At 42.9% G+C, this 27,743-nt stretch overlaps 1 protein-coding gene across 5 annotated transcripts in view; it reads right to left on the bottom strand.

Moving 5' to 3' along the window:
- Positions 1-709: 709 nt before the first annotated feature.
- LOC131246540 (uncharacterized) overlaps positions 710-27,743 on the bottom strand; it is a 79,939-nt gene continuing 52,905 nt past the window's right edge. Inside the window, exons 1-4 of one of the 5 annotated variants that reach the window (XM_058246770.1) lie at positions 17,712-17,781; positions 3,968-4,097; positions 3,457-3,829; positions 710-2,925 (exon numbers count right to left, since the gene is read on the bottom strand). In XM_058246770.1, the coding sequence (XP_058102753.1) occupies positions 894-2,925; positions 3,457-3,797 (2,373 nt within the window). In that variant the 5' untranslated portion in view covers positions 3,798-3,829; positions 3,968-4,097; positions 17,712-17,781 and the 3' untranslated portion in view covers positions 710-893. Of the gene's footprint in view, positions 2,926-3,456; positions 3,830-3,967; positions 4,910-17,094; positions 17,114-17,711; positions 17,789-27,743 lie in introns of those variants that run through there. The other 4 variants (XM_058246771.1, XM_058246772.1, XM_058246769.1 and 1 more) reach the window with 4 other exon arrangements.

Genomic DNA, 27,743 nt, shown 5'->3' with positions numbered 1-27,743 from the left:
AATATAACTTGGTGGCTAACCTTTCTATTGACATACTCTCCTGTCGACTTGACGCAGTCATGCTAGTTGCGCGCCTAGGTTGGAGAGGGAGATTTGAGCCTAGAACCCTTGTGAGAAAAGCTGCACTATTAATCAGTGCACCATGCTCATTTGAACTATCAACTTCAGACAGTTTTATTACTTAGAAAATTTGTTATTATAATTATTTCTAATGTATCAAAGTATGCATATATCTTTAAACTAATAAATTTTAAAATTTGTTATTATAAATATATCTAATTTAATACTTTAGTTGAGTCAAATAAAGACTCAGCTAGGTCTTCCAGTCAACTTGACGAGATTGGACATCGAGTTGATTCGAGTATATAGTTTTTTAGTTGTTCAAAACCTAAAACCTCGATAAAAAAGGATACTAGAAGGGTTTTAGTCAATTAGGTAATTTAGAGTAAAGTTGTGTCTTCATCCTGTCTCCACCACATCACCAAAAGAGTACTTTTGACAACCTCTTCTCCTCATCTCCCATAGCTTACACACAGCTTCCTTCTCCACATGTATTACTGGCAAGTAATAGATTAGATCATGTGCCTTTATTAGACAATGGGGCACATACTCTTAAAGGATTCCTTGTGCACTGAATAAGTAGAAATTGAGATCAGCTTCTCGAGGCACAAGTAGCTGAAGCAACATGACTTACCAGACACACCTCAACTTTTAAAAAAGTTAATCCCATATTTCACAATTAAGAATGTTGAGCTCATTTTGGTCAAAAGATCCAAGGGTTGATCTTCAATATGGTTTTAACTATCTAAACACTCAAACACCAATACATTCACCTCAAAGCATTAGTATTTAAATCAAACTAAATCGCTACTAAATACAACTGAAATTAACACCTATTCCACCACCTCTCTGCACTTTCTCCTATTGTGCCCAGAACGACCACACCTACCGCAATTTACATGAAGCAATAGCCTCCTACTTGGATCAAGCAATTTTGTCTGCTTCGATTTTGGCCTTGCAGGTGGTGGACTGGGTGGACGAACAATTATTTCGGCGTTGGAATCTTCACTTATAGGATTTCCTATACCTGGTATTGGGTGGATAGATTCTGAATATGTAGAACGGTAACAATCGACTGTGAAGTATCTTGAGCAGTAATCATAAGTATTTCTACCTGTACGATCGAAAACTGCAGCTGCGTGAACGCATGGCAACCCAGACATCTTCCATCTCTGGCATGTACAATCCCGTGTCTCGATGTCCACAATGTTGACTGAATCATCACGGACTTCGAACACGCTCCCTGACAAAAACAACACGCTGAGCGAGTGTGAATTGTATATCTCTAACTCTAGTCTTTGCTCCATTGAAGGTGTGAGAATCGTCGACCATGTGCTTGAAGCCTCTCGACGGGCATAAATCATCTCCATCATCTTACACCGTATCATGTCGATCATATGTATTATTGATAGGTCGCGCTCCTCTGATATCCAACTGTAGAACAACTCTGCAACATTCGATGATAGGTGGTCATATCGCAAGCCCTTAAAGAATGCATTTGACCAATGTTCAGGCTTGCTTTCCAACAAGACCCAGGATGCGACATCGTGTGAGAAATTCCGGATGTTGCCAATGCAAGCATTGAAATCGGTAATGCTGCATGAGTAAGCAGCACGTTTAATCTCATCGGCCAGTGTATCCTTCATCGGCTGTGATGGGCCCTTCAACACCCGCTTGAAGTACTCGGTAAGGTGATGCAGAGAATAGGCATGATAGCTGTCCTCGAAAACCTGCGGCACAGCCTCCTCTAAACTGTTGCGTCTATCAGATACAAATGTTATGGTCCGATTTGTTGACACGGCTGATTTCAATTCTGTCAAAAACCAAAGCCAATTATCATAGGATTCAAAATCCACTATAGCAAAGGCAATGGGAAAGACGGCATCATCCCCATCAACTGATACTGCAGCTAACAATGTCCCTCGCCATTTCTCTCTTAGAGATGTTCCATCGAGAAGAATGAGGGGGCGGCAACCATTATCAAACCCATGCCGTGAAGCATGGAATGAGACAAAAAGGCAGTGAAAACTCAACTTGTCTGTTGTTGTCAGAGTTACAAGACTACCAGGATTTGTCTCCTTTATCCTATTGCAGAACCAAGGCAACTGACTATAAATGTCTGACTGGGAGTCTTGAAGCTGCTTCTGGGCCACCACCTTCCCACGCCGCGCCTTATCATATTTGACATTGACTCCATACTCCTGATATATGTCATTCACGATTTCCTTTCCCGTATACTGTGGCTTATCTCGTAGCTTGTCTTTTATAATGCTCGCAATCCAGTTTTTTGATGCATTCGGATGGTGGTCTTTTCCAACCCCACCTCCACATTTGTGCACATTGTTCATCTTTCTAATCTTGAACCTCTTCGTGGGTGTTATTCTGGAAGCATGCACCCGCCATGGGCAGCCTTCAGCTCGACATTTGGCAGTCACACGGGATTGAGTACTACAAATGGTCGCAAATGCATACCCTTTTGCAATGGCATACCTACGCAATGCATCACGGAAGTCACTGACACTATTAAATTCTTTGCCCACATCAAAGAGAGTGTTTACTGGTGAACTGTATTGAGCTGGCTGCTTATCATTGCCAACGGCAGGGATGGTGGAAATTGGGGTGGTTGGGTCAGTGACTGTAGCAGCATTTGATGTAATCTTGCTCTTGGTCCTACCCGCAATGCTATCACCCCTGGCAGGGTCATCCATGACAGCATTTGAAGCCACTGGATCAGGGACTGTAGTTCTCCTTCCTCTCCCATCACTGTCGACATTTGTAGGAGCTTGCGTGATTGAGTCAGTGGCTGCAGCCCCTTTTGTCGTCCTACTTGTGGGTCTACTTGTTTTACTTGTGGCTCTGTTTGCCCTGCAAGAGAATGCACCCCATTTAATTTCATGCGAAAAGTATAATTCATATAGGGTTCAGCATTGTCAGCAATCACGTATTGCTGATACAAGAGTCCATGGTTCCGTAATCAAAACTATTGATCTGATGACCCCACCAAGGACGGAGAATGCCTTGAAAAAACTTCCAGATTGGAAGATCCCAACCTTTCAGTCAATGGCCTACACCTAGACAACTAAGCAGAAGAATGCAGGAACAGTCTCCACTCAATGGAAGTTTAGTACAAAGATCGAAGGGTTAGGATGTGGAGATTTTCATCACCCACAGTGAGACCTGTTAAATCAATGTTCTGGATCTCAGAACCAGGGGCATCACATTAGCAGGACCCTGTAATTCCTCACAAACAGGATCTTCAGATGTGGGGATTTTCAGGGCATGCCCCATCCACAGCGGAGCCTGTGAAATCAGTGGTATATATCACAGAACCACGGGTCCCATGTGAGCAGGACCCTGTTATTGATCGCAAACAGGAGTTGACCAAGGAAAAGTTACCGGTTGTTATCCATTTTATCAGCATTCTGAGCAATAGTCTCCCCATCCAATACGAAAACATCTATTGTCGCTGAATCCTCGTGAAAATCAATCATGCACTGCATGTGCTTGTCGTTGGATACTGTGATCGGAATCCTTCTGTTGCTTGGGAGGAAGTACTTTATCAATAAGGTACTTGCATCACGATTGCACATTTCAGCTATATCTGACTTGAATTCATCGAATTTCATGTTGGGAACAACCGGTATTGCATATGCTTCTCCACCAGTATATGACATAGATCCATCGTTGTTTGTTACAAACTCGCCACCAACCTGGCAAATAGCAACAGCTTTCCCCATTTTCTGACTGCAACTACCTATGAACAAGCAATCTAAGAGGAATTTAATGTCAATTACAAATAAGGAGATATGAAACCCAAAGAACAATATGATCATTTCTTTTCTAATCTAGACTATCTCGATGAATTCAAGTCAGATATAGCTGAAATGTGCAATCGTGATGCAAGTACCTTATTGCATATGCTTCGCCACCAGTATATGACATAGATCCATCATTGTTTGTTACAAACTCGCCACCAACCTGGCAAATAGCAACAGTTTTCCCCATTTTCCGACTGCAACTACCTATGAACAAAAAATCTAAGAGGAATTTAATGTCAATTACAAATAAGGAGATATGAAACCCAAAGAACAATATGATCATTTCTTTTCTAATCTAGACTATCTAGTCTACTTGAACATGCATTTAAATACACGGAAGGATGACCTTGACCTCAGAAGACAATATACTAGGATTTTCGGTTTGGACAAGTCGAGCCTATAATTTAGTGATGCGGAATAATCATTAGTTGGGACCATTGGTTGATGAATCCTCAATATTATCCATATCTCCAGCTCAGCGATGCTGAGAACACTGGTAGTATCAGAAATTCCAGGTATTGGTGATGTATCGCTAAATATCGCCAAGGTATTGATATCGCCAATATTTTTTACTATGTAAATTCCAGGCGTCGCTTGTATTGCCATGTATCAATATCACCAATATTTTTTACTAGGTAAATTGCAGGTGTTGCTTGTATTGCCAGTGTATCGGTGATACTTCAATAATATCGCCAAAGTATTGGCCTACACCGTAGTATACGATGTTCAATTTCTCAACGATAATATCGATAACACCGCGATATTATTGTTATCACAACATGCGCGATATCGAGACCACGATCTTTCGTTTCCTTTCCAGTTGTCGATGATTTGTCGACAAATATCGTGTGTTGTCCATATTCTGAAATATCGATGGATGTTTGGATAGAAGGTTGGAAGGATAGATGGGATGGTCAGACTGATTTCTTATGACAACACATGCTTTTAGGCCCCTGTTAATTGGAAGCTTATTATTTATATATTCTTTTTGCGATATTTTGATTCCTAAATATGCAAATATGTGTATTTTAGCATCTCCTGAAGTTTCACTTAAAAAATTCCACCGTTTTCCCATGTTTCCTTGCATTTCCATTTTTTTGAAAAAGCATGAGCTTTATTAAAAGGCACACTCACACCAAAAAAAAAACAGCATAAATCACAAAATGAAACCTAAAAATACAATAGACCAGCTCTTTGGTCAAGGATCCCAATCTTTGAGCATCAAAGAGACTTTAGTGAATGTATGATTAAAGGGGATGATTGAGGTCTCTGAAACAACGATCGTTCTGTTCCTTTCAAATGCTCCAAAAAACTGCCAACAAGGCCTGCCGCCATTTCTTGCTATCTTTCACGAAAGGACAGCCCCCAATCCAAGAAATCATCATCTGTTTGATAGACATAGGCATAACCCAATTGATCTTAAACATAGAAAGGATAGTCTCATATTCCCATTGCAAATAAGCAATGCAAGAAAATATGATCCAAAGATTCTGCTGCTTGCATACAAAGAGGGCAAACATTGGGTAAAATCATACCTTTTTTGCGAAGGTTATCTAGAGTGAGAATTTTACCCCTTCCAACAGGCCAACCGAAAGCTGGAACCTTGGTAGGGTCTTGAACACGCCATATAGAGAGGCTAAGAAGTTGAAACCGGACCCCAAATCAACCGGCAGATCACCTTCATGAATGATCGAACTGAAAAGCATCCTAATTTGTCCGCACTCTACTAAGGGGCATCTCTCTCTCGTCAAGTGAAGGATGCACGCCCTCTAAAAGAGCAAGCAATCTAATTATCTCGTTAGCTTCTGTGTCATTCAGATTGCACCTATAGAGAGGAGTCCACGAACTCCATATACTCGTGACTGAAAAGCAATCTGAGACGGACAAGTCTGTCGTGGACTCAAAGCAGCAACCAGGGGAAATTGGGACCTGAGACTAGAGTCCCCCAGCCAAATGTCGTCCCAGAAGCAAATTTTATCCCCCACCTAAAGAGAAGCCAATATGAGGAAAGATTTTGTTAGCCAATCTAGAGATCTATTTCCAACAATGAGAAGCCCTACACATAGATGAGCTTTTGGTCCATCTTCCCTGAATTGAAACACCATATTTGCTGGCTGTAACCTCTCGTCATAAATTGTTTTCTTCCTCCACAAATCTACACACCCATTTACCTAACAACGCACTGTTAACTTGCTCTAAATCTTTGATACCTGAAAACCTCTTCCCAAGAGAGAAGGTGGAACTTGAAAGACAGATTCCCCTCCTTGCCAAAGAAAATTCCTCCGCAGCTTATCCTTCTTAACCAGAACAGATTTGGGGCAATGGAATAGGGAGAAGAAATAAGTGGGAAGATTAGAGGAGGAGGACTTAATCAAGGTGATCCTACCTCCTAACGATAACAATTTGCCTTTCCACAGATCCATTTTTCTATCCATTCTCTCTAACACCCTATCCCATGAGGCGAGAGGAGGTTTACCAAGACACAGAGGGAAACCCACAGCGAAAGACCCAAGTATGAATTGGGGAACGAAGCAGCACGGCATCCCAGAACCTCAACCAGCTCACCTACGGTCTTGCCCTCATTGTTTACACTGGGCAACTCAGATTTAGAGAAATTGACCGTGAGACCAAAGACAAGCTAAAAACAATGAAGGATGAGACTAAGATTGAAGACCTCAGAAACCCCCACTTCACAGAATATTAAAGTATCATTTGCAAACTGAATATGGGATAAGGAAGACAAGGAATTGGATACTTTAAATCCCTAAAACAGACAAAGTTGTTTCCCTTTTTCCAGCATCATACTAAAAGCCTCCGAAACAACTATAAAAAGGAAAGGGGAAAGGTAAAGGAAAGGAGATCACCTTGGCAGAGGCCCGGATGTATCTGAAAGGAGGCCCGTTCATGAGAACAGATAAATGAGCAGAGGACACATGCATGCATCCATCCCTGCCATTTTTCTCCAAAGCCCATTTTACCCAGCATGAAGTCTCCCAATCCATGTGATTGTAAACTTTGGCTAGGTCCAGCTTGTAGACGACTCCCTTTGTCCCAGCTCTATGACAAGATTCTATACTCTCATTAACTATGAAAGAGCAATCAACTATCTGCCAGTCAGCAATGAAGGCCATTTTGTAGGGGGAGATTACCTTAGAAAGCACCGATCAGATATGATTGGATAAGACCTTAACAAGGATCTTATATGCATCTCCTTCTTCAAGCTTGGCATGGGTTAACATTTGGGAAGAAGAAGACTCAGATTTGGAGCATGGCCCTCCTCGCTATATGGTGGTTGGTTTGGACCGAGAGAAATGAAAGATCTTTTAGAAATTCCTCCTCCTCAGCGGAGTCCGTTTCTTTCAAAGCCTCGAACTTGGTGATCGAGTGGGCCACGTACGCTGATTCCCATAGGGAAGAAGACTTCTCTTTTCTTGTTGCTTAAGGGCTTACGCTATCTCAGCGTTGCCCGTTTGTTTCTTTGGTTTGGTTTGGTTTGGTTTGTTTTCTTCTTTTTCCTGCTGTTCTCTCTTTTAGTTTAATGAATGCGTAACCTTTCAAAAAAAAAAACAAGGATCTTATATGGACCATTGATTAGACGTATTGGCCTGAAGTCGTTGAGAGAAGTAGCTCCCTCCAACTTAGGGATAAGAACAATGAAGGAGCTTCCCATTTCCTTAAGCAGCATACCGTATTCATGAAATTCCGTCACAAAATCCACTATATCAACTTTGAGAATTTCCCAAAAGACTCGGAAAAAGGCCAATGGAAATTCATCGGGGACCGGGGCTTTATCACACTCAAGGCCCATCACCGTAGTTCTGCCTTCCAACTCTGTAAAAGGCGATTGAAGGGTGTGGGCATCTTCCTCAGAAATCTGCTTGAAATTTAGAAACTGAAGTTTTGGCCTAACAGTATCTTCTTTAGAGAGGTACAGAGACGTGATCTGATTCTTCTTGTTGGTAAGCTTACTGTAGACCCATGGAGGAGAGTCTGTTATATCTGGCCTGCGCATTGGCAATGCTGTGAAAATACCTAGTGTTTCTGTCCACCTCTTTGAGCCAGACAGATCGCCACCTCTGCCTCCATTTGATTTCCTCTTCTAGCAGCCTTTTGCTAAGCTTCAGGCCTATGTTTCTTTTTGCAATTTCTACTTTAGTTAGAGGCCCCAACTATTCCTTAGCGTCTAAAGACTCTACCACTTGGGAGCAGGCTCTCCATTTTGGCTACTCTCTGATCATAAATCTCCTACCTCTAGGATTTGAGTTTACCTTTAACACATTTGAGTTTTTGACATAGCCTGAATACTGTTAAGCCCCGGACTTCAATAGATTACCACCACTATGCGATCAAACTTGAAAAGCCTTCGACTTCCATCCAGGCCAATTCAAACCGGAACGGATTTGGGCCCCAAGAATCAGCCTCCAACCCCAAGGAGATAGGCCAGTGATCAAAGGTAGACTTCAGAAGCACCACCTGTCGCACCAAGGGAAAGGCCCAAGAATCAGCCTCCAACCCCAAGGAGATAGGCCAGTGATCAAAGGTAGACTTCAGAAGCACCACCTGTCGCACCAAGGGAAATGAATCCAACCAAGATTGGGACACTGGGAATCTGTTTAAGCTGGACATGGTGAGATTAGATTGGCCATTAGACCAAGTGAACTTTACTCCCCCCCCCCCCAAAAAAAAAAAAGAAAAAAAAGAAGAGGGAGATGAACAAGGTTTTGGCTCTGGATCCACTTAGAAAAACCCCTCATGCTACTAGAAGTCTTTCTTCCCTTGTACTTCTCATGAATGAACCTCACTACATTGAAATCGCCCCCCGTGCACCAAGGCAGATGCCATTTATCCCAACTGAGGATAATTCCTCCCAAAAAGATGACCTAAGGGAAGGCTGATTTGGTCCATACACCCCTGTAATCACCCAACTCACCGCAAACTCAGCACCTCTGAAAACAACCGATAGAGAGTAAGAGCCTGACCAACTATCTTCTTTGATCCACACAGCTAGGGGATGATAATTACTCCAGAAGCTCCATTGGCTGGCAAGATCTCCCATTTGTATCCTTTGTGCCTAAGAAAATAATCAACTGGCAAGATCTCCCATTTGACTTCTGCAGGATTTTGATTACTAGAAGCCTCTTTTGAAGACTTCCCAACCCCCTGACATTCCAAGAGATGATCTTCATGAGGAAACAATTCTTGCCCCTCTTCCCTTTCTTGTCCCCCTTGGCAGTGCCTCCTCTGAATTAGCCATGGAAACTCCAAGATTATGTGACTCCATTGGATTGAAGGGGGAGGCGATTTATATTTTATATTTGTAGAAGGCAAAAAAGAATTGAAGGAGATCTTAACCAACCCTTGAGCCTTGACATCATGCAACAGCGACACATAGTCAATGTCACAGTCCTCGAACACGACTCTTAAAAACTTTTTGACATGCACCAAAGCCTCTCTGACCCACCACTTACTACGAATCAAAGCCACCATGTTGCCATCGTCCAACAAAGAGTGAGGAGGAGGGAGTATATGACGCAGGGATGAACGTGATGATGTCGATCACCGTCTTCCTCAAGGGGATAACTACTCCGAATCCACGGAGCATCTCTGGACTCCTCACAAAGATGCCTCGAATCCACGAGGGAAAATAAGAAAATAGAAATAAATTCTAGAAATTCGAAATTTGATTGATAGATCATAAAAACAAATTTACTACTTAAATAGTGATACCAAACATTGGAAGAAGTTTCAGAATCAAACTCCAACTCAAACTCCCTAAAATTCAAGACTTACTATAAATAGTAAACTTACTATTTATAGACAATCATGATTCCTACTAGACTTCATGGTTTTTGGCCAAAAATAGTGTCTTATTTGGCTTAACCATGTTATTCTTCTAATTTTTCTAAGCACTTTTCATGTTGGACACAACTCCTAAAGCTCAAAGGATGAAAAGTTACAATCAAACTAAAACTTACTATAAATAGTAAAAACGAAAATAAAATGGATTTTCGACCGTCGATCTGATTGAATCTCGCAAATTCGGCATGGGCAACCCGGTAGCCGGGTTGGGTGGCTAAAGTAATCATATATGGTACATTGAATAACTCATTCCAGTTTGCGAGATATGCCTGTTTTAGGGTTCTGACGATCCTGATCACTTCCGCCTTCGATCAGAGGCCTTCTCTGGTCCATCTTGGACATGAAAGTGTCCGCGACCAACTGTACATCAGTCCCCTCCACTTCAAAAGAACTCGTCCTCGAGTTCTCGTCCCGCTTTGGTTCATGATAGTCGGTCAGGTCTGCGACGTTAAAAGTATGCGAGATTTCCATGTTATCCAAAAGATCAACAATGTAAGCGTTGTCATTGATCTTTCGGAGGATCGATACCGGTCCAATCTTCTTGTTCTTCAACTTGTTATAAGTCTCGGTTGGAAACCTCTCCTTACGTAGATGGACCATAACTTGGTCGCCCACCTCGAACACCTTTTGTTGTCGATGCTTGTTGGCTTGTTCCTTGTACTTATCATTCAAGGCATGCAACTTGACTTGCACCTCTGCATGATTCGGTCCATTAAGTTTTCTGCTGCAATGCTCATGCCCGGAGGCTTGGGCAAAGGGACCAAGTCAAGTGTGTGGTGAGGTACTCGACCATAAATAATCTGGAATGAGGACATCCCTATCTAGTGGTTCACCATATTATTAAATGCGAACTCTACTTGAGATAAGGCCAAATCCCACTGCTTCGGTTTTTCAACTGAAATATATCAAAGAAGGTTTCCCAACGTGCGATTCACAACTTCAGTCTACCCATCAGTCTGTGGGTGATAGGCGCTACTGTACTGAAGTTGTGTATCGAACCGACTCAACAAAGTTCGCGATAAGTGGGTAATGAACTTCATATCACGGTCAAAAGTAATGGTCTTGGGAACCCCGTGTAGCCGCACGACCTCTCTGAAGAATAGATTTGCTGCGTGTGTTGCATCGAGGGTCTTCTTGCATGGGATAAAGTGTGTCATATTTGATAAACGATCTACCACCATGAACACCGAATCCATGCTACATTCTGTTCGTGGGAGACCAAGCGCGATGTCCATAGATAAATCCTCTCAAGGGTCGTCAGGCACAGGTAACAGGGTGTAGAGGCCCGTATTCTACAACTGTTCGTTGGAGGTTTGACAAACATAACAGCACTGCACTGCTTTTCCCACATCACGTACAAATTGCGGCCAGTAATACCGCTCATCCACAAAAGCCCGCGTCTTGTCTTGTCCAAGGTATCCACTAAGGCCACCTCCATATAGATCTTAAATAATCTGCTCCCTCAGAGAACTTTGGGGGATGCACAGTCGATTCCCTTTAAAGAGGAAACCGTCTTGCATATGTAGGTCATTGGGATGACCCTCTTGGCACCTCATCAATGCATCTTTGAAGTCCTTGTCCTCAATATACAGCTCCTTGAGACAGTCGAAGCCAATTACCTCATTGCTCATTGTAACAAGTAGTGAAGTACAACGACTAAGGGCATAAGCCACCTTGTTCTGCTGCCCTGACTTGTGCTTCAGAACGAACGTGAATTCCTGCAAAAATGCAACCCATCTGGCATGCACATGATTCACGTTAGCCTAACTATTAATGAATTTGAGAGCTTGATGGTCTGTGTAAAGAATAAACTCCCTCTGAATTAAGTAATGTTGCCAATGTCTCAGTGCCTAAACCACTGCGTACAATTCGAGCTCGTAGGTCAACCACTTTTTGCGTGCATCACTAAGCTTTTCACTGTAGAAGGCTACCAACCTGCCTTCTTGAGATAAAACTCCTCAATTCCGACATATGAAGCATCACATTTAACTTCAAACAGCTTGCCGAAACTGGGAAGAACCAAGACCAGTGTTGTGGACAACAAATGCTTGATTTCAGCAAAGCTCTTGTCAGCCTCATCGGTCCACTGAAACGGCCCCTTCTTCATGCAATCTATAATAGGTGCGACTATCGTGCCGAAATTCTGCACGAATCGATAATAGAAGGTCGTCAAGCCGTGGAAACTCCTCACTTCATGAATGTTCGTCGAGATTGGTCATTCCCTGATGGCTCGCATTTTTTCATTATCCACACGAATGCCTGTGGATGTCACGACAAAGCCTAAAAATAATAGGCTATCAGTTAAAAAGTCACATTTTTTTAGATTGAGATACAAGTTGTTTTCGATGAGCACTTGAAGGACTTGTTTGAGGTGTTCCATATGGCTTGCTTCATCCTAACTATATATCAAAATGTCATCGAAATAGACTACTAAAAAACGACTAATGAATGGCTTTAGAACTTGGTTCATCAACCTCATGAATGTACTAGGCGCATTCGAAAGACCGAAGGGCATGATCGACCATTCATACAATCCTCCCTTGGTCTTAAAAGTTGTTTTCCACTCATCACCCGGCCGTATTCGAATATGATAGTAGTCACTCCTTAAATTCAATTTAGAAAAAAAATTTACACCCTCAAGCATGTCCAGCATATCTTCCAGCCATGGTATAGGAAATCTATAATTGTTGATCACTTAACTGTCAACACACATGCACCAACTCCCATCTTTCTTAGGAGTTAATAGGGCCGATACGGCGCATGGGCTCATGCTTTCTCGGATTAGACCCTTACGGATCAATCCCTCCACTCGCCCTTGCAGAATATCGCACTCTTTCGGACTCATCCAGTAGTGAGGATGATTGGGTAAATTGGACCCATGGACAAGGTCGATATAGTGCTGAATATCTCGCATGGGAGGCAATCCATCGAGTAACTATTTGGGCCAGATTTCCTTGAATTCGTTCAGCAATGGCCTTAAACTTGGGGGAATGTTTTAAGGGTTCAGATTCCTCGCCCTTTACCACTACGGCGTACACCTTGCCGATTTCCTTGGATTCCTCCATGAAATCTCAAATGGTCAGGAACTCCCCTTCAGTTTAAAAGCTTCGAGGTGGTTCTCTGGTGCCATAGGGGCAAGTACCATCTTTCAACCGTCCTTGACGAAGACATAAACATTATCTCGTCCTCGATGAGTCGCATCTCAGTCCAACTGCCATGGCCGACTGAGTAAAATACGGTATGCTTCCATTTTGACCGTCCTTATAATTTTTACCAATTGAAAATGAGACAGTGCATTGTTCGGTTACCTTTGTCTCGTTCATCTTTTTTATCCAGCCAATTGAGTAAGGGGAAGGATGCTTTGTCATAGGTAGCCGCAACTTGTCCACCATCACTTTCGAGACGATGTTCTCGTTGATGCCACTGTCTATGATTACATCACAGACCTTGCCGTTGATGGTACACTGCATACGGAATATATTGTATCGTTGTGAGTGCAACTCCTTTTGTGGGGTGTACAATAATCGCCTCACGACCAAGGATTCGTCATAATCCTCGACCATCCATTCCTCGTCACCAGCTCATTCCTCATTGACTTGTTCATCTTCATCAAATCTGAGGCTTTCTTCCGTTGCATCATCTTCAGTGCTCCATTTGTTAATGGTCAAGTGGGTCGGGCGCCTTGTTCTGTCGGGCACGTGAGAGTTGTGATTGCTCCCACCATAAAAAAAAAAACACCAGAATTTTAATTTGAACGCAACTAATTTCATATTTTTATGTTCTAGCATGTCCATGTAATCAAAATATCGTTTTACCTCGGCTAGCGAGTTGAGGAAATCTTCTATACGTAATAAGTCATTAAAACTAGGAAGTTCGGCCTTACCTTGATAGTCTCTTTCAACACGATCTAGTCGATCGCCTCCATATACTGGTCGTCAGGCAAAGCCGTCATCGATGTCCTCGTCACTAGAGCTAGACTCATCTGGTGTAGCCCTATAATTCACCACTGGTAGTGCCCTACAGATGTCTGGGTTGTGTCGTACAACAACCACAGGGGGTTGAGCATCGCCTTGGGCTTGGGGCGGAATTAGCGTATCCGCAAGACGGTCAAGGGTTGCTTGCAGCCCTTGCATGGTCAACTGACTCTCTCGGTGGAAAGCTTCCATTCTTTCCAAAAGATAACGAATCCCTATATCACCGTGCACGAGATTTTGCTCCATATAGTCGTTATTTGCCATCGGTCCGAGGGGAGTCCTCACTCTGATTCCAATCGACGTAGGGATGAACGTGATGAGGTCGATCACCGTCTTCCTCGAGGGGATAACTACTTCGAATCCACGAAGCTTCTCTGGACTCCCCACAGAGATACCTCAAATCAATGAAGGAAAATAATAAAATAGAAGTAAATTCTAGAAATTCGAAATTTGATTGATAAATAATAAAAATGAATTTACAACCCTTTAAATAGTGATACCAAACTTTGGAAGAAGTTTCAGAAAACTCCAACTCAAACTCCCTAAAATTCATAACTTACTATAAATAGTAAACTTATTATTTATAGACGGTCATGATTCCTACTAGACCTCATGGTTTTCGGCCAAAAATAGTGTCCTATTTGGCTTAACCATGTTATTCTCCTATTTTTTCTAAGCACTTTTCATTTGGACACAACTCCTAAAGCTCAAAGGATGAAGAGTTATAATCAAACTAAAACTTACTATAAATAGTAAAAATGAAAATAAAATGGATTTTCAATCGTCGATCTGATTGAATCTCGCAAATTCGGAATGGGCAACCTGGCATAGCCGGGTTGGATGGCTAAAGTAGTCATATATGGTATGTCAAATAACTCATTTCGGTTTGCGAGATATGCCTGTTTTAGGGTTCTGACGGTCTTGATCACTTCCGCCTTCGATCGGGCCTTCTATGGTCCATCTTGGGCATGAAAGTGTCCGCGACCCGCTCTACATCAGTATATGAACTCCGCTAAAACAAGGAATTGTTCTGTTTGGAGGGGAATGACTTCCAGCACAACCTCTTCCCCAACCTAGATAGAGGGGGCATCCTCTCCGATTACAAGTTCCCCAACCCCCTCAGAAAGCCATAGCCTATCGTCCTTAAAGGGGAGTCGAAGATCTGAGACATTGGATGCAACCATTGAAGAAATTGGAGGGATCATGAAGAGTTCTATCACTGAGAATGACCCCACGGTTTCTGAAAGGACGCACGGGTTGGAAAGAAAACCAGCGCCAGTATCAGAGGAATTAGCAGGATCAGGAATATTGTCAATCTTCTCTTCGACCATTATTGTTCCCGAGGGTATATTTGGCAGGAATTTTATAGTTAGACACATGTCAATTTCTAGGCTAGTCACTACCGAACACGCGTCGGCTATCGATGAGGCAAGGGGCGAGCAATCAACTAAAGGTAGAACTATTGGCCACGCATCTGCTATCAGAGGAATCAGGGGAAAAAACTAGGTATCGGTACCAACGGAGGACATGCATCTATTCTCAGGGGATCGAAGGCCGGACACGTGTCTGAAAACAAAGGGAGATGTCGAGATAACAGTCACGACTCTACTAGTGAGAGAAGAAATCGGGTGGATGACCGCCATCTGTCCTGTCCCTGAGCCTCATCGAGAGCTACCAACTGTTGAAAAGATTTGAGACCCGCATCATTACTCGACTTAGTTGTCTCTTTCTCAAAGGAAGTAGGTGATGTGGCTTTTGAATCCTCCACACACGTAGACAGGGTGGCGTTCAGAATCTCTCGGGAGCACCGAAATCTTAGGTCGAAGGGCTCAAACTGGGGCTGTTGAGATCATCAACCTTAGACTAAGTTTCCGAAGCAAGAGAATGTCTCCCTGACTATGCGAACCATGATCCTCTCATCTCCCACCTGGATAGGAACAGAGCCAAGAAGGATGGTCTTCTTCCTCACCCGAACTCTTACCCTAGCTCGGCTGAGATTTCTCCATTTTTCTGTATCTTCATCAATTGGGACCACCTCACCAAAACAAGAAACAACAGTGGTGAAGACCAAGACAAACCAGAGCTCAAGGGTTAAGTCCTAGATCTGGACCCATGTCTCAAAAGATCCAAATGGCGACCACTCCTCCCACCTAGAGATGGAAAGGACAAGGCCATCCCTGTGAATGAAACTCACCAGTACGCATCGATCAATGTTTTCATTAGAGAGGAGACTAAGGTTGTATTGGACCTAAGGGTTCTGAAGTTTCTCTTAGAATCCTTAATGCCGCAGCACTCCTAGAGCCACTCTCCCACATCGTCCAGAGACGATCCTTCCTTAGCCAATATCAGAACACTCCATTTGAGATTTTCCCAAGCCTTGGCAATGACTTGTGGTTGGACATTGATGACACATCTTGTTGTCTCCTCCTCCTTCCAAACCAGTAAATCCTTGGGAAGAAGGTGGGGCGAAGTAATCTTTTGAGTCGGGGGCTTCTGAAAGTCTGCCTGGCTGATAAAAAGTAACGCATCCCGGACATTCTAGCTCCCAAATAGGGCCAAGACTCGAGGGCGGGGGGATGGTTTTCTTGTCTGCCTTCCACCTCCGTTTCTCAAACCTCTGTCTGACCATTATTCCAGGGCCTCATTCTCTATTGATATGTTCAGGGCCGTAGTGTGATTTCTAAACAAATTCTTTAGGCCATTTTAAATTCCATGAAGCCAAATGATCCCCAAATTATACTGGCTATTTTTATTTTTTTTTGAAAGGTAAGTTAGACTGGGTTTATCCATGCAATTCTCAAATGCAAACTTATGGATAAAAAGACACAACAAGATCTGCATCCATACAACTACTTTGAAGAATTCTTCCATGCCCATATATGTCTATCTACTAAACCCATAGAAATGAGCCGTCCATGGGGTAGGATCTGAAATTAAAATAAAACAGACATAAAAATAAATAAAAATATAAAGTAAAATCCCAGCTGGATAATGATCAATGGAATAAGGATTAGACTAGATTTAGTGATATATGGTATTTGTTAGTATCTTTGGAATATCTAAATCTTAGATAGGTCCTAATTTTTATTTTTTTTTTGTATATCTTGCTATCAAATAATAAAAAAGAAATTGATTCCCATAAACCATTGAGTGTCTTGTGCACTTGAAGAGGATCAAGCACTCGTCCCTACTCCTGGAACAAGGACCACATCACCATGCAGGATCTTAGATCTTAAGTCCAAACATCTCAAAATCCTAGGATCTAGCCCAACCTCTAAGATCCACGTTAAAAGACTCCAAACACATTGGAAAAACTACTTCCATATCTCTTTCCACAACTACTGGACGACTAAATAAATAAATAAACAGAGAAGATCATATACCTGAACAAAAGAAAACCCTAGTTTTCCAGAATCTCCTAAAAAGTAAACCTCAGATGAGGGAAAGACGTTCCAGAAGATTCCTTAAACATAAAACAACAAAACCCTTAGATAACCCCAACAAAAAAAAAAAAAAAACCCTGAAGTTTCCAGAAAACCCAAACCATGGTCCTAACCTAAACCAGAAAGAAAACCCAATAAGTTTTCGAAATTTAAAATTTCAGAAATGCTTCGAGATCCCACAATAAATATCCAGATAACCCCTTCCTTTCACAAAATATTCAAGAAAATCCATATCTTTAAATCTCCAGAAAAGCACACAGAATTTTTCCGGACAACCCAAAACCCCAAAAATTTCGAGGAAATTTCTAAAAACACCTAAATCCTGGAAAAGAAACCCCTAAAAAATAAAAAAAATCCAAAAATAAACCACTTAAATTCCTAAACATCCCTAAAATTTCAGGGGAAAAAAAAAAAAAAAACCTCAGCCCTAAAATCGAAACCATTCCATCCATTAATCTAAGAACGGGCAAATGAATCAAACAAATCCTCCCAATTGCACGAGGAAAAAAGAGATCGAAAGTAGTAAAATTTTAAAAATAAATATAAAGAAAGAGTACCTTGGAGGCGAGCATTTTCGAAGAGGGAGAGAAACCCAGGGGGCTTTTTGGCAAAATCGGAGGGGTCATCATTTACGCTTTTCTTTTTCATTTATTATAAACATTAAACAGGGACTAAAAGGCTCAAGGACGTCCAAGAACAGGTCATCACTGAGTGTAGGGGCTTTTTCGTTAAGTGTTCCTGAACGTTGCAGATGTGCGGGACGTGACTTAGGTTTATGTAAGGGAAATTGGCCGTGCTAGCCTCAATGAATGGTAAGATTTTCTAAAAAGATTTAACCTTCAAATATTCTAAGGGTGGCCTTTTGACAAGCTTTCTAAAATTATTTAGACCAAAATGCCCTTTGTCCTTGGTTCAAAAGTTATACAGTTTTTCAATGAAGTTTAATGACGTGAACGGGACCCTATTTTTGGGCATGACAAGGCCAAACTCATAGGGCCCACACCGATGTATGTGTATAATCCATGCCACCCATCCTTCTTGCCATGTCATTTTAAGGCTATGATTCAAATATCAGCTTGATCTAGTGCTCGTGTGGCCCACATAATAGAAAATAATGATAACTGCTGAAACTTTCAAAGTCACTATGATGTTTGTTAGAAGTGGACACTGCCAAAGTCAAGACTTTTTGGGCACACGTCAAGTTGTCCGATAAGGTGTATGGATCGGATCACCCCATTGTGGGTCTTAGGATATGATACTAATGACTATGTAATAAAGGAAGTGAACGCGTTCAAAACCACGATCCATACAACATGATAACCACGACCCATATAACATGACAACTACGACCCATGCAAACTACGATCCATATGGGCCCACATTGATGTATGTGTAGAATTGTAACGCCCCAATTTTCAAAAACCCGAGTACTTGATCTGTTCTCGAAAACCCGGTGTTAATTAGTGATCAGAATAGACAATTTATCAGAGTGCGATTTGTGGAAACAAGTGTAGCATGGATATATCCCTACTCAATGAATATTCAGGGCCACTCAGCTAGGGCCATATACAAAATCCTAAAAATATAATTGTTCAAAAAGTAACCATGATGAATAAACTATTGGTTTAAACCGAAGTAAGCAGCCGTTTCTTGATGCGGCTCCTCGTCATAAAACTCATCTTCGGTGGTAGCTGACTCTGGGTCCGCCACACGTTCGTCAGCTCCTGTACCTGTCTCATCTGTACGATTGAACATTGATGAATGAGTAGTCAGCGTAGTGTGATCTCCCCTCAAGATTAAACACCGCCGCCTTAGACAAGGAATAACATACAAGATAAAGGCAAGCAAAACATTGTAAATGCAGTCTTGTTATACGTATGAATGTGTGAATGCAATCAACGCCCCGGGATGCTCATCCGTGCGGAATTTGGGCTCATCACCCATGCAATGTGGTCGGTCACTAGCGAAAGTACATAATACGTGCATAGTATCGAACTCACCAACCTGACCGGTCACCGGCGAAAGTACATAGTACATGCGTAATGCCAAAACTCACCTATATATCTAGTCATTAGCGAAAGTACATAGTACGTGCGTAGTACCAATTTACCAATATATCTGGTCATTAGCGAAAGTACATAATACGTGCGTAGTGCCAAACTTACCAACATAGTCATATGTTATGTATGCGTGATTAACCAGCCGTTATTAATTCATTTACAATCTGTAGTTTTTCTTAGCTCAAAGGTCATTACGGGGAGCGCACTGCCCAGCATAGGCCGACTGCTCGGGCATAGGTCCCATACCACCATCCCGGCTCATGAGGCTATCACCTTAGGGTGTGTATAGGGTGCATCAGCACATGGCCAGTCAATTCTCAATATAAGGGAACTAATCCACCACTTAACCTTCATGTTAAGGGCCTATACTCATCATAATCCGTTCAGTTACATCCTAAGCATGGACTCTCTTAAAATAAGAGTTCCATAGAGAGGTTTCAAATGATGTATGACTTACAATCAATACAATATTATAAGGATTCAGGCATGCTTTGATATGTGAAGTAAAACTCATGTATACAACTGGTTCAAGAATCATATATTCCTATCTTATCAAGTTCTAAAGTATGTGTCTCAATTAAGCAGTCGAGTATTCTAGTAAGCCTGAATCATGTTTTCAAGTTAAGTCAATCAGCAGTTTAGCGTGATCCAAGACATATAATAGAGTAAACAACTCAAATGATTGGTCCCATGACATGTGGTAAAACAAATACAAAATTTGATCACTACTAAATTTTATAAGCAATAGTTGGCCAATGACTAAACAGAACATGTATTCTAACCCAACAATTTGAATGATTAACCACTCCTAGGATATCATTAACAAATGTTATAAAAGACTATCCTTAATCTAGTTTAGTGATGGAAAGCTCAAGGGGAAGAAAATCATCACCAGACGATGAGTAGTGTGCCACTCGATCCAAGTCCTCATGAGCGTCTAGTGGCCCAACACCAAGCAAGGAATTTCCTGGTTATCATTTTCGATGTAACAGCCCATATTAGATAAGTGTTTCAAGGTTCCTAATTCATTGAAAGTGTATGAGACTTATAGGGCTCATTATGGGGGAGATTTGGGGTTGAATTAAAGTGACCAGGCCCACCATATACTTATCCAAACAAGGTGGCCCTACTAGGCTCAAGCTCATCATCAACTATGGGCTAAACTGGGCCTGTTTTGGCCCAGTTGTTGGGTCTAAATTAAACCCAAGTGGGGCTGGCCCTCAACACCTCATGATGAGGCCCACCACATTCTATGGTGAGGCCCACTCATTTGCATGGTGCAGCCCACACACTTTCATGATGCGGCCCACCTGAATCTTCATGGTGTGGCCCACACATTTGCATGGTGCGGCCCGCTTAACATCAGCGTGCGGCCCTCCTGGTTCTGCACAGGGTGCGGCCCACCTGACGTCAACGTGGTGAGGCCCACACGTCTTGATGTGGTGTGGCCCACCCCTGTTGATGTACAAACGCAGGGCCTGCTTTGGCCTAGTTATGGGTTAATTCTTGTAACACTCCGAAAATCGGCACCCGAGTACAAAGACTCCGATCTGGAGTTCCCAGGTGTTAACCTAATGAGAATACACATGTGACCTCGTTCAGATTCACATTCATTCAACACACGGATAATCAGAGTAATGCAATTTACTTAGCGGACCCAAAGCGAGGTAGATATAGCGATAGATTCAGAAATATAGGGCTAAGAGTCAAAAATACATTTCAAGTAGTGATGATCGCCTAAAATGGGATTATACAAGCCACAATATACATACCCAAGATGATTAAAGTGTAAAGCTTTCAGTTTACGCCCAATTCTCCAAAGCATAACAGTGTCGGCACAACCCGATATAAGCTTACTTGTCTGGGGTCTCACTAGCAACTGCATCAATGATATGCCTGGTTGGTGTTTTAAAACACCGTCCCAGGTGGGAGTGAGTAGCTAACTCAGTGATTCCATTAGTTCTAAGTTACACATGTTATCGACACAATCGGCGCAGTTAATAATAAACAAGAAACAAATAATTTCTAAATACTCTTATTAAATGTGCATATGAAGCTATGACATGATGCATGCCCTTTCTAAACAACACTCCCTCACACGTGACTCCAACCACCTGTTTTGCAAATGATAATACTTTCTCATCATGCGACAACCATACCTGTTTGCCACATTCTAAGCTAATGCAATGTAGTAAATGATCATGTTAGCCGAGTAATTATTAAGTTCAATTCATCCAACATATTGGCGAAGCTAGGATACCTACGTTATATCATGAGTCCTTATCCGGATTACGTGGCTCATTGTCCCACGTAGCGACTTCTTACTAGTGTCTCTTGATCTAAATTTAGGTATCACCCGTTTATCTCACAAATCAACAATTCCAAAGGTACGGTATGATACCTGAATGTATGAAGATAAACCCGGTATGAATCATCATCCAATACTGGGTATGATCACTCAGTTCCGAGGTGCGAGCTTGTCACGTAAAACCAAAACACAGAGGAAAAGGGCTCGTCACCTTCACACCCGGGTCGTTCAAACGGTACTCTAACACGCAACCATCGGCCAGATAATTTCACGAGGGTTGTTCGAACAATGGTCTATCACCTCCATCAGTGCTCACTGGTCACTATGGGAAAGCTCGTCTTCCTAGCATAGGCCGACAGCACGAACACGGTGTCCCATGCCACCATGCCTGGCTATGAGTCTTAGTTGTTCACTGGTCACTACAGGGAGGCCCGTCACCCAAGTGTAAGCTAACAGCTCGGACACAGTGTCCCATACCACCATGCCCGGCTCATAAGTCTTAGTGGGATCGTATCGTATTAACGATTATGAATGGACACATTCATTGGGAACGAGGTATCCTAGATTCTATTTAGTCGTGTCATACATTGTGAACATACATGATCAGTCGACTAGTGGACTAATTTGGTTGATCTGGGAGAACCACGACACACCGGCATTGGTTGCAAGCAGCCCGTGTAGTCCAGCTACTATTGGTCATCCGTGTTCAACCCAAGTCAATCGAACAAGTCCAAGGTGGCTTCCTTAACTTGGGCCACCCTTTTAGTTCATGGGATTAGCCAACTGACCCAACATTGTAGCAATCCTAAGTATCGTTATGGATTAAACACTACATCACACAATTATAGCATACGTTCCACTACACAACCACTATGAGACTCGTATCCTAGTCCGTACTGTTCCGTAGGCTTCCGCGGTCTTTCTGGTCAAATTTCGACAATCATCGACCTGTATCCGACGTTTGCGAGCGATCCTAAGTCGAGTCCTGCATACCAAAGTCAGCTCGACCCGAAACTTGTACCCTGGCGACCCTGCCGTCGCCGCGGTTCTAACGCTGCGACTCCCGCACCGATCCGACACTCAGACCAGGAGATGTGGGCCTGCGTTCATTTCTAAGAAACACCGCGCGTTGCGAATTTCGAGGGAATCTCTATAACATGTCCCATCAATCAATCAAAGTACACATTCTATCACAAGTACAAGTCAAGTACAAGCAACCCATCTCTCTCCATTTCCCCAAAGTCAACTCTCCCTCTCTCCACCAATCCCTTCCTTACACCACCATACCTCACACCCCATCCCTCTCTCTCTCTCTACATCACCCTTTCTCATCTCTCTCTTATTCATTCATTTCAAGCTAACCCCATGAAAATCCAACGTCTAAGGGAGAGGAGAGAACTAGGTGTGGCCCACCTCCATATCACCCAATCCCACCATCCAAAGATCATTTCCACCGTTGAAATGCATCCCCCAGAGCTCTAGGATGCATTGATGGAAGAAGAAGTCCAAGAAGATCAAAGGTGGGTGTTTCTATAGGCCTAGATTTCATATTTTTATGATGCGCCAAGTAAGGCCTACGGATTGATGGTATGGATCTCACTTTGGACCCTAGATGTGGCCGATGGCCATCTTGATTCTCATGATCATTCCATGATGGGGCCATCCTCCATGGACCCCATCATGATGTTTATTCTCCTTGCATGAAGAGGGTCATCTAGACCTTACATTTTTTGTGGAGAAATGATCTCCACCGTTGATTTTCGATTTGATGGGCCCACGTGTAATGGGACCCACTTGATGTATGATTGAATGCAAGAGAGGGCCCATAGTGTCGGGGTCCCTCCATCATCACGTGTCCCTTTCTTACTCTCTCTTTCCCTCTTTTTTTTTAAATTTTTGTGCAATGATGTCGCCGTGTGGCCCACCCGGATGGACCCTATCATGATGTATGTCATATCCACATCATCTATCCATTTGGTGGCCCACCCAGACAACTCATCTGTAGGTGGGGCCCACCTTAATATGTGTTATACCCAAAACCGTCCAACCTCCCTGGACGCTGGACGTCAATGAAGTGTGAACTGACCGTGTAGTGCACTGTGATGAGAACAAAAATATCAGTTTGAGTTGAAACTTGGGGTGGGTCGCTCATGTAGGCCCCACCTTAATCTATGGGTCCAATCCACGCCGTCTATTTTATTCCTCATTTGATTTCACGCGTTAAGCCGAAAAATGTAGCTAATCCGCTCATCGGGCGGGCCATACCTTTCAAAACAGTGATTCTCACCATTTAAATTCACTTTAATTTTGCTACACGTCGAAATATATTCAATATTGGACTTGTTTAGCTTGTCTTAAGCCATGAAATGCAATGGCTGCAGTGGATTCACCTGATGCGGGCCCCACGTGTGAAAATCCTCAAAATTTCATTTTTTTCAAAAAAAATCATATAACAGCAGCAGCGTCTGTTGCTACTGCTGACAGAGGTAGTGTCCTGCTGCCATGGACGCTGGAGGCAGGGACCATGGGTCCTAGTCGTGGCCCCACCTTGATGTGTGTCATCATCAACACCGTGCATTTGGGTGGGCCCCTTAGGGCAGTGGGCCACCCCCAAAATCAGCCATATACAGCACTCAGGTGGCCCACATTGCAGGAAACCGTGGTGCTGAACGTCACCATTAAAACCCTTTTTTTGGTCCAGAAGTTTTGGATCATTATGAAATTTGTTTTTCCTCTTCAATCCGGGTCTGTGTGACCTTACCAACAGATAGGACGGTAAATAAACGTTATGGTGGGCCCCACGTGGGACCGCACCTTGAGGTTTATGGTTGGTCCTCACCGTCCAGATAACTGGACGGTGGCTGTACCATGAAGTATGTGTTTCATCTACACTGCCCCCCTGTACGCAAGCTGCGTCCATGCAGCGTGGGACCTACATAATATATGTATTCTGACCACACCGTCCTCACCATTTGACGGTGGGACCCACTATAATGAATGTGTTTTATCTATGCCGTCCAACCAGTTTGTTGGGCTGTTGAACGGCTAGTGGACCCCACCCTTGATGTCTTTGTTACATCAAAACCGTCCATCCAGTTAGAAAGCTGCCTTAAGGCTTGAGATAAAATGAGGTAGATCTGCCTGTTAGTGGACCACACAGCAAAAAGTAGTGAGGGATAGAACGTCTGCCATTGGACACCCATGGAGTCTAGAAGTTTTGGATAAGTATAATATTTATTTATTTATTTTAGCCTTTGTGACCTTATTAATAGATTGGATGGAAGATAAACGTAGTGGTGGGCCCCACGCATGAGGTATGTGCTATATCTATACCGTCCACCCATGTGGACCCTACCCTGACGTATGTTTTGTGCAGCCATACCGTCCAGACCTTGGACGGTGGGACCCACCATGATGCATGTGTTGTACCCATACCGCCCAACCATTTTGGAAGATCGTTTTGTGGCATATATATATATATATATATATATATATATATATATATATATATATATATATATATATATATATATATATGATGAGACAGATCTATAGTTCAAGTAGACCCCACCATTGAAAATAGTGGAGACAGTGACAATCACTGTTCAAACTTCTAAGGGCCACGGTAATTTTCCAATGAAGTTGATGTTTTGCTTTCACTTCATCTACCTCTATGTTAAAGGTCGGATCTCAAAAATACATAAGGGGTGGGCCCGATTGATATACATGAAGCCCATTTGACTCAGCCCATTTGAATCAGCCCATTTAATTCGGCCCATTTGATTCGGCCCATTGATACAACCCATTTGATGTATTCAGGGCCCATGGGTTGAGGCCCATTGTGATGTATTCGAGGCCCATGGGTTGAGGCCCATTGAGAGGTATTTGGGGGCCCATAAGTTGAGGCCCATTGTGATGTATATGTGGCCCATTGTGATGTATTCCCGGCCCATATGATGAGGCCCGTTGTGATGTATTTCTGACCCATTTGGAAAGGCCCATTGTGATGTATTCAAGGCCCATGGTTGAGGCCCAGTGCGATGTATGTATGGCCCGTTAAGTTGTGTATGAATCCCTTGTATAGGCCACTCCTTAGGAGCAATGTTAGTTAGATGGCCACATTGTTGGGCAATGATGGTTTAATGTCCACATTGTGACCTTCCCTTAGGCCTTATTCGGCCGATTCCAATTATTGAGGCCTAATGTGATATATATGCGGCCCATATTTGAGGCCCATTGTGATGTACATTCGGCTTGTGTTTGAGGCCCAATATGATGTATATGCGACCTGTATTTGAGGCCCATTGTGATGTGTATTCAGCCCGTGTTTAAGGCCTAATGTAATAAATATGAGGTTTATGTGATGAGGCCTGTCGTGATGTATTTGAGGGCCAGGCGATGGAGTCCATTGTGATGTATATTAGGTCCATGTGAGAGGCCCATCGTGATGTGTATTACGCTCTTGAGTAAGGCCCATGGTGTTGTATATTAGGCCCTTGTGCGAGGCCGTGGGTCCACTATATGTTAGGCCCTGTGTGGGTTATTCCTTGGGGGCAATGTTGGTTAAATGTCTACATTGTCCAGGCCGATTGTTGATGCCAGTTATTAATACCGATTATGAGTATATGACAGCATAGCATCATAATACATGCTCATACGCATCATTTGCATGTTTGTTATGAGATATAATTGATCATTGCATATGTTATAGTGCCAGTTGTTATGAGACTCCCTGATAGGCGGATATTGTCTCACATGAGCACACGGTATGCGCAGGATTGATGCATGACTGGATTGTATGACTCATGCGTCTTGCATTGTGTGTTGTGATTATTGTACGCCCTAGCGACATCAGGGCTGTAGCCTCCATAGGCATATCGTGGATGGCCAGATGGGACACCGAAAATCTGTTACTAGCATCGGGCTGCCATAGATGGCCTTGGGTGAAAATTTCTAAACCCTCTTGGTACCAGAGGACGCCCCAACGTCGAGACCGAGTGGATATATATATATGCGCATGAGGGCCGAATACCAGGAGGCTGCGTCTCCTACTGTGTCCTGGTCGGTTGGGAGGGGGTGTGGCCTTACCCACCTGAGGGAGTAGGCGTAGCTAGGCTGAGTTTGACGAGCTCGTGAATGGGTCCGCTATCGACGTGCTCGGTAGATATTGGCTGACTATTGGTCAGACAGATAGTGAGGTCTCTTTCACTTACCCAGTTGTGCACTTGATGGGGTGGCAAGCTGGTGTAGAGTGTACTAAACCCCGGTGATGATCCCAGAAATGAACTATACTGATATGTGGGCTTATTGAGCAGGAGTTGCATACTCATTCATTCATTCATTCATTATCCACTCGGGGTGGTGGTGCGCAACTATTTGTTACGTGTACCTTCGCAATGGCCAGGATTTCGGTAGGGGGCGCGCTACTAACCTGAGATCAGGAGTTTACCACATTAAGTCTAACTATCCAAATTAGGTATGGGACTAGTTTGGATAGAAGTCCCTTGTGATGGACCCCATAGCCTGCGATACTACGTACTATCATCCCGACTTCATACTCTAGCATGGTCATTCCATTCGCACTGCATACTTCATTACAACCCCAGCATATGGCATTTTGGATTATTGTGTTTCTGCATTTATATGGTCTAAACACGCCTGACGATATTTGTGAACTCATCAGGAATTGTATATTGCATTGCATCCTCGGCATTCGATATTTAGCTCTTTATGACTCCTCATTTACATAGCTGATCTGTATTGCGTATTCTGATATTGTTTGACTCATGGACTTGTCAGTATTTCCGCTTACTCTGATATCGTATGATTCATGATCTTACCAGTATTTCTGATATTGTATGATTATGACATTATATTGAATATTTGACACTTACCTTGTGCACACACTTACACCACCCTTTAAGCTTTCTATAAGCTTATGCACGATAGATGCGTGCAGGTGATGTTAGGTTGCAGCAGCGTGGAGATTGGAGCATGTAGCTGACTTATGGAGCTTTGATTTTGACATATGTATTTCCTTTTCAATATTGTACTCAAATGACTATATTAGTGGATATGCGGTGATAAGGTTGTTCTTATGATTCAGGTATACTTGTGGTTATGTTTATGATGAGACAAATTCATGTTAAAAATTCTCCTTATAGGATCCTAGGATCGGAATTTGGCGTATGAGTGCTGGGAGCCGAGAATGGGGTACTACG

Source organism: Magnolia sinica, chromosome 5 (genome assembly GCF_029962835.1).
Source record: "Magnolia sinica isolate HGM2019 chromosome 5, MsV1, whole genome shotgun sequence".
Lineage (NCBI taxonomy): Eukaryota > Viridiplantae > Streptophyta > Magnoliopsida > Magnoliales > Magnoliaceae > Magnolia > Magnolia sinica.
The sequence above is the reverse complement of the archived record's forward strand: the minus strand, read 5'-3'. Positions and strand labels throughout refer to the sequence as shown.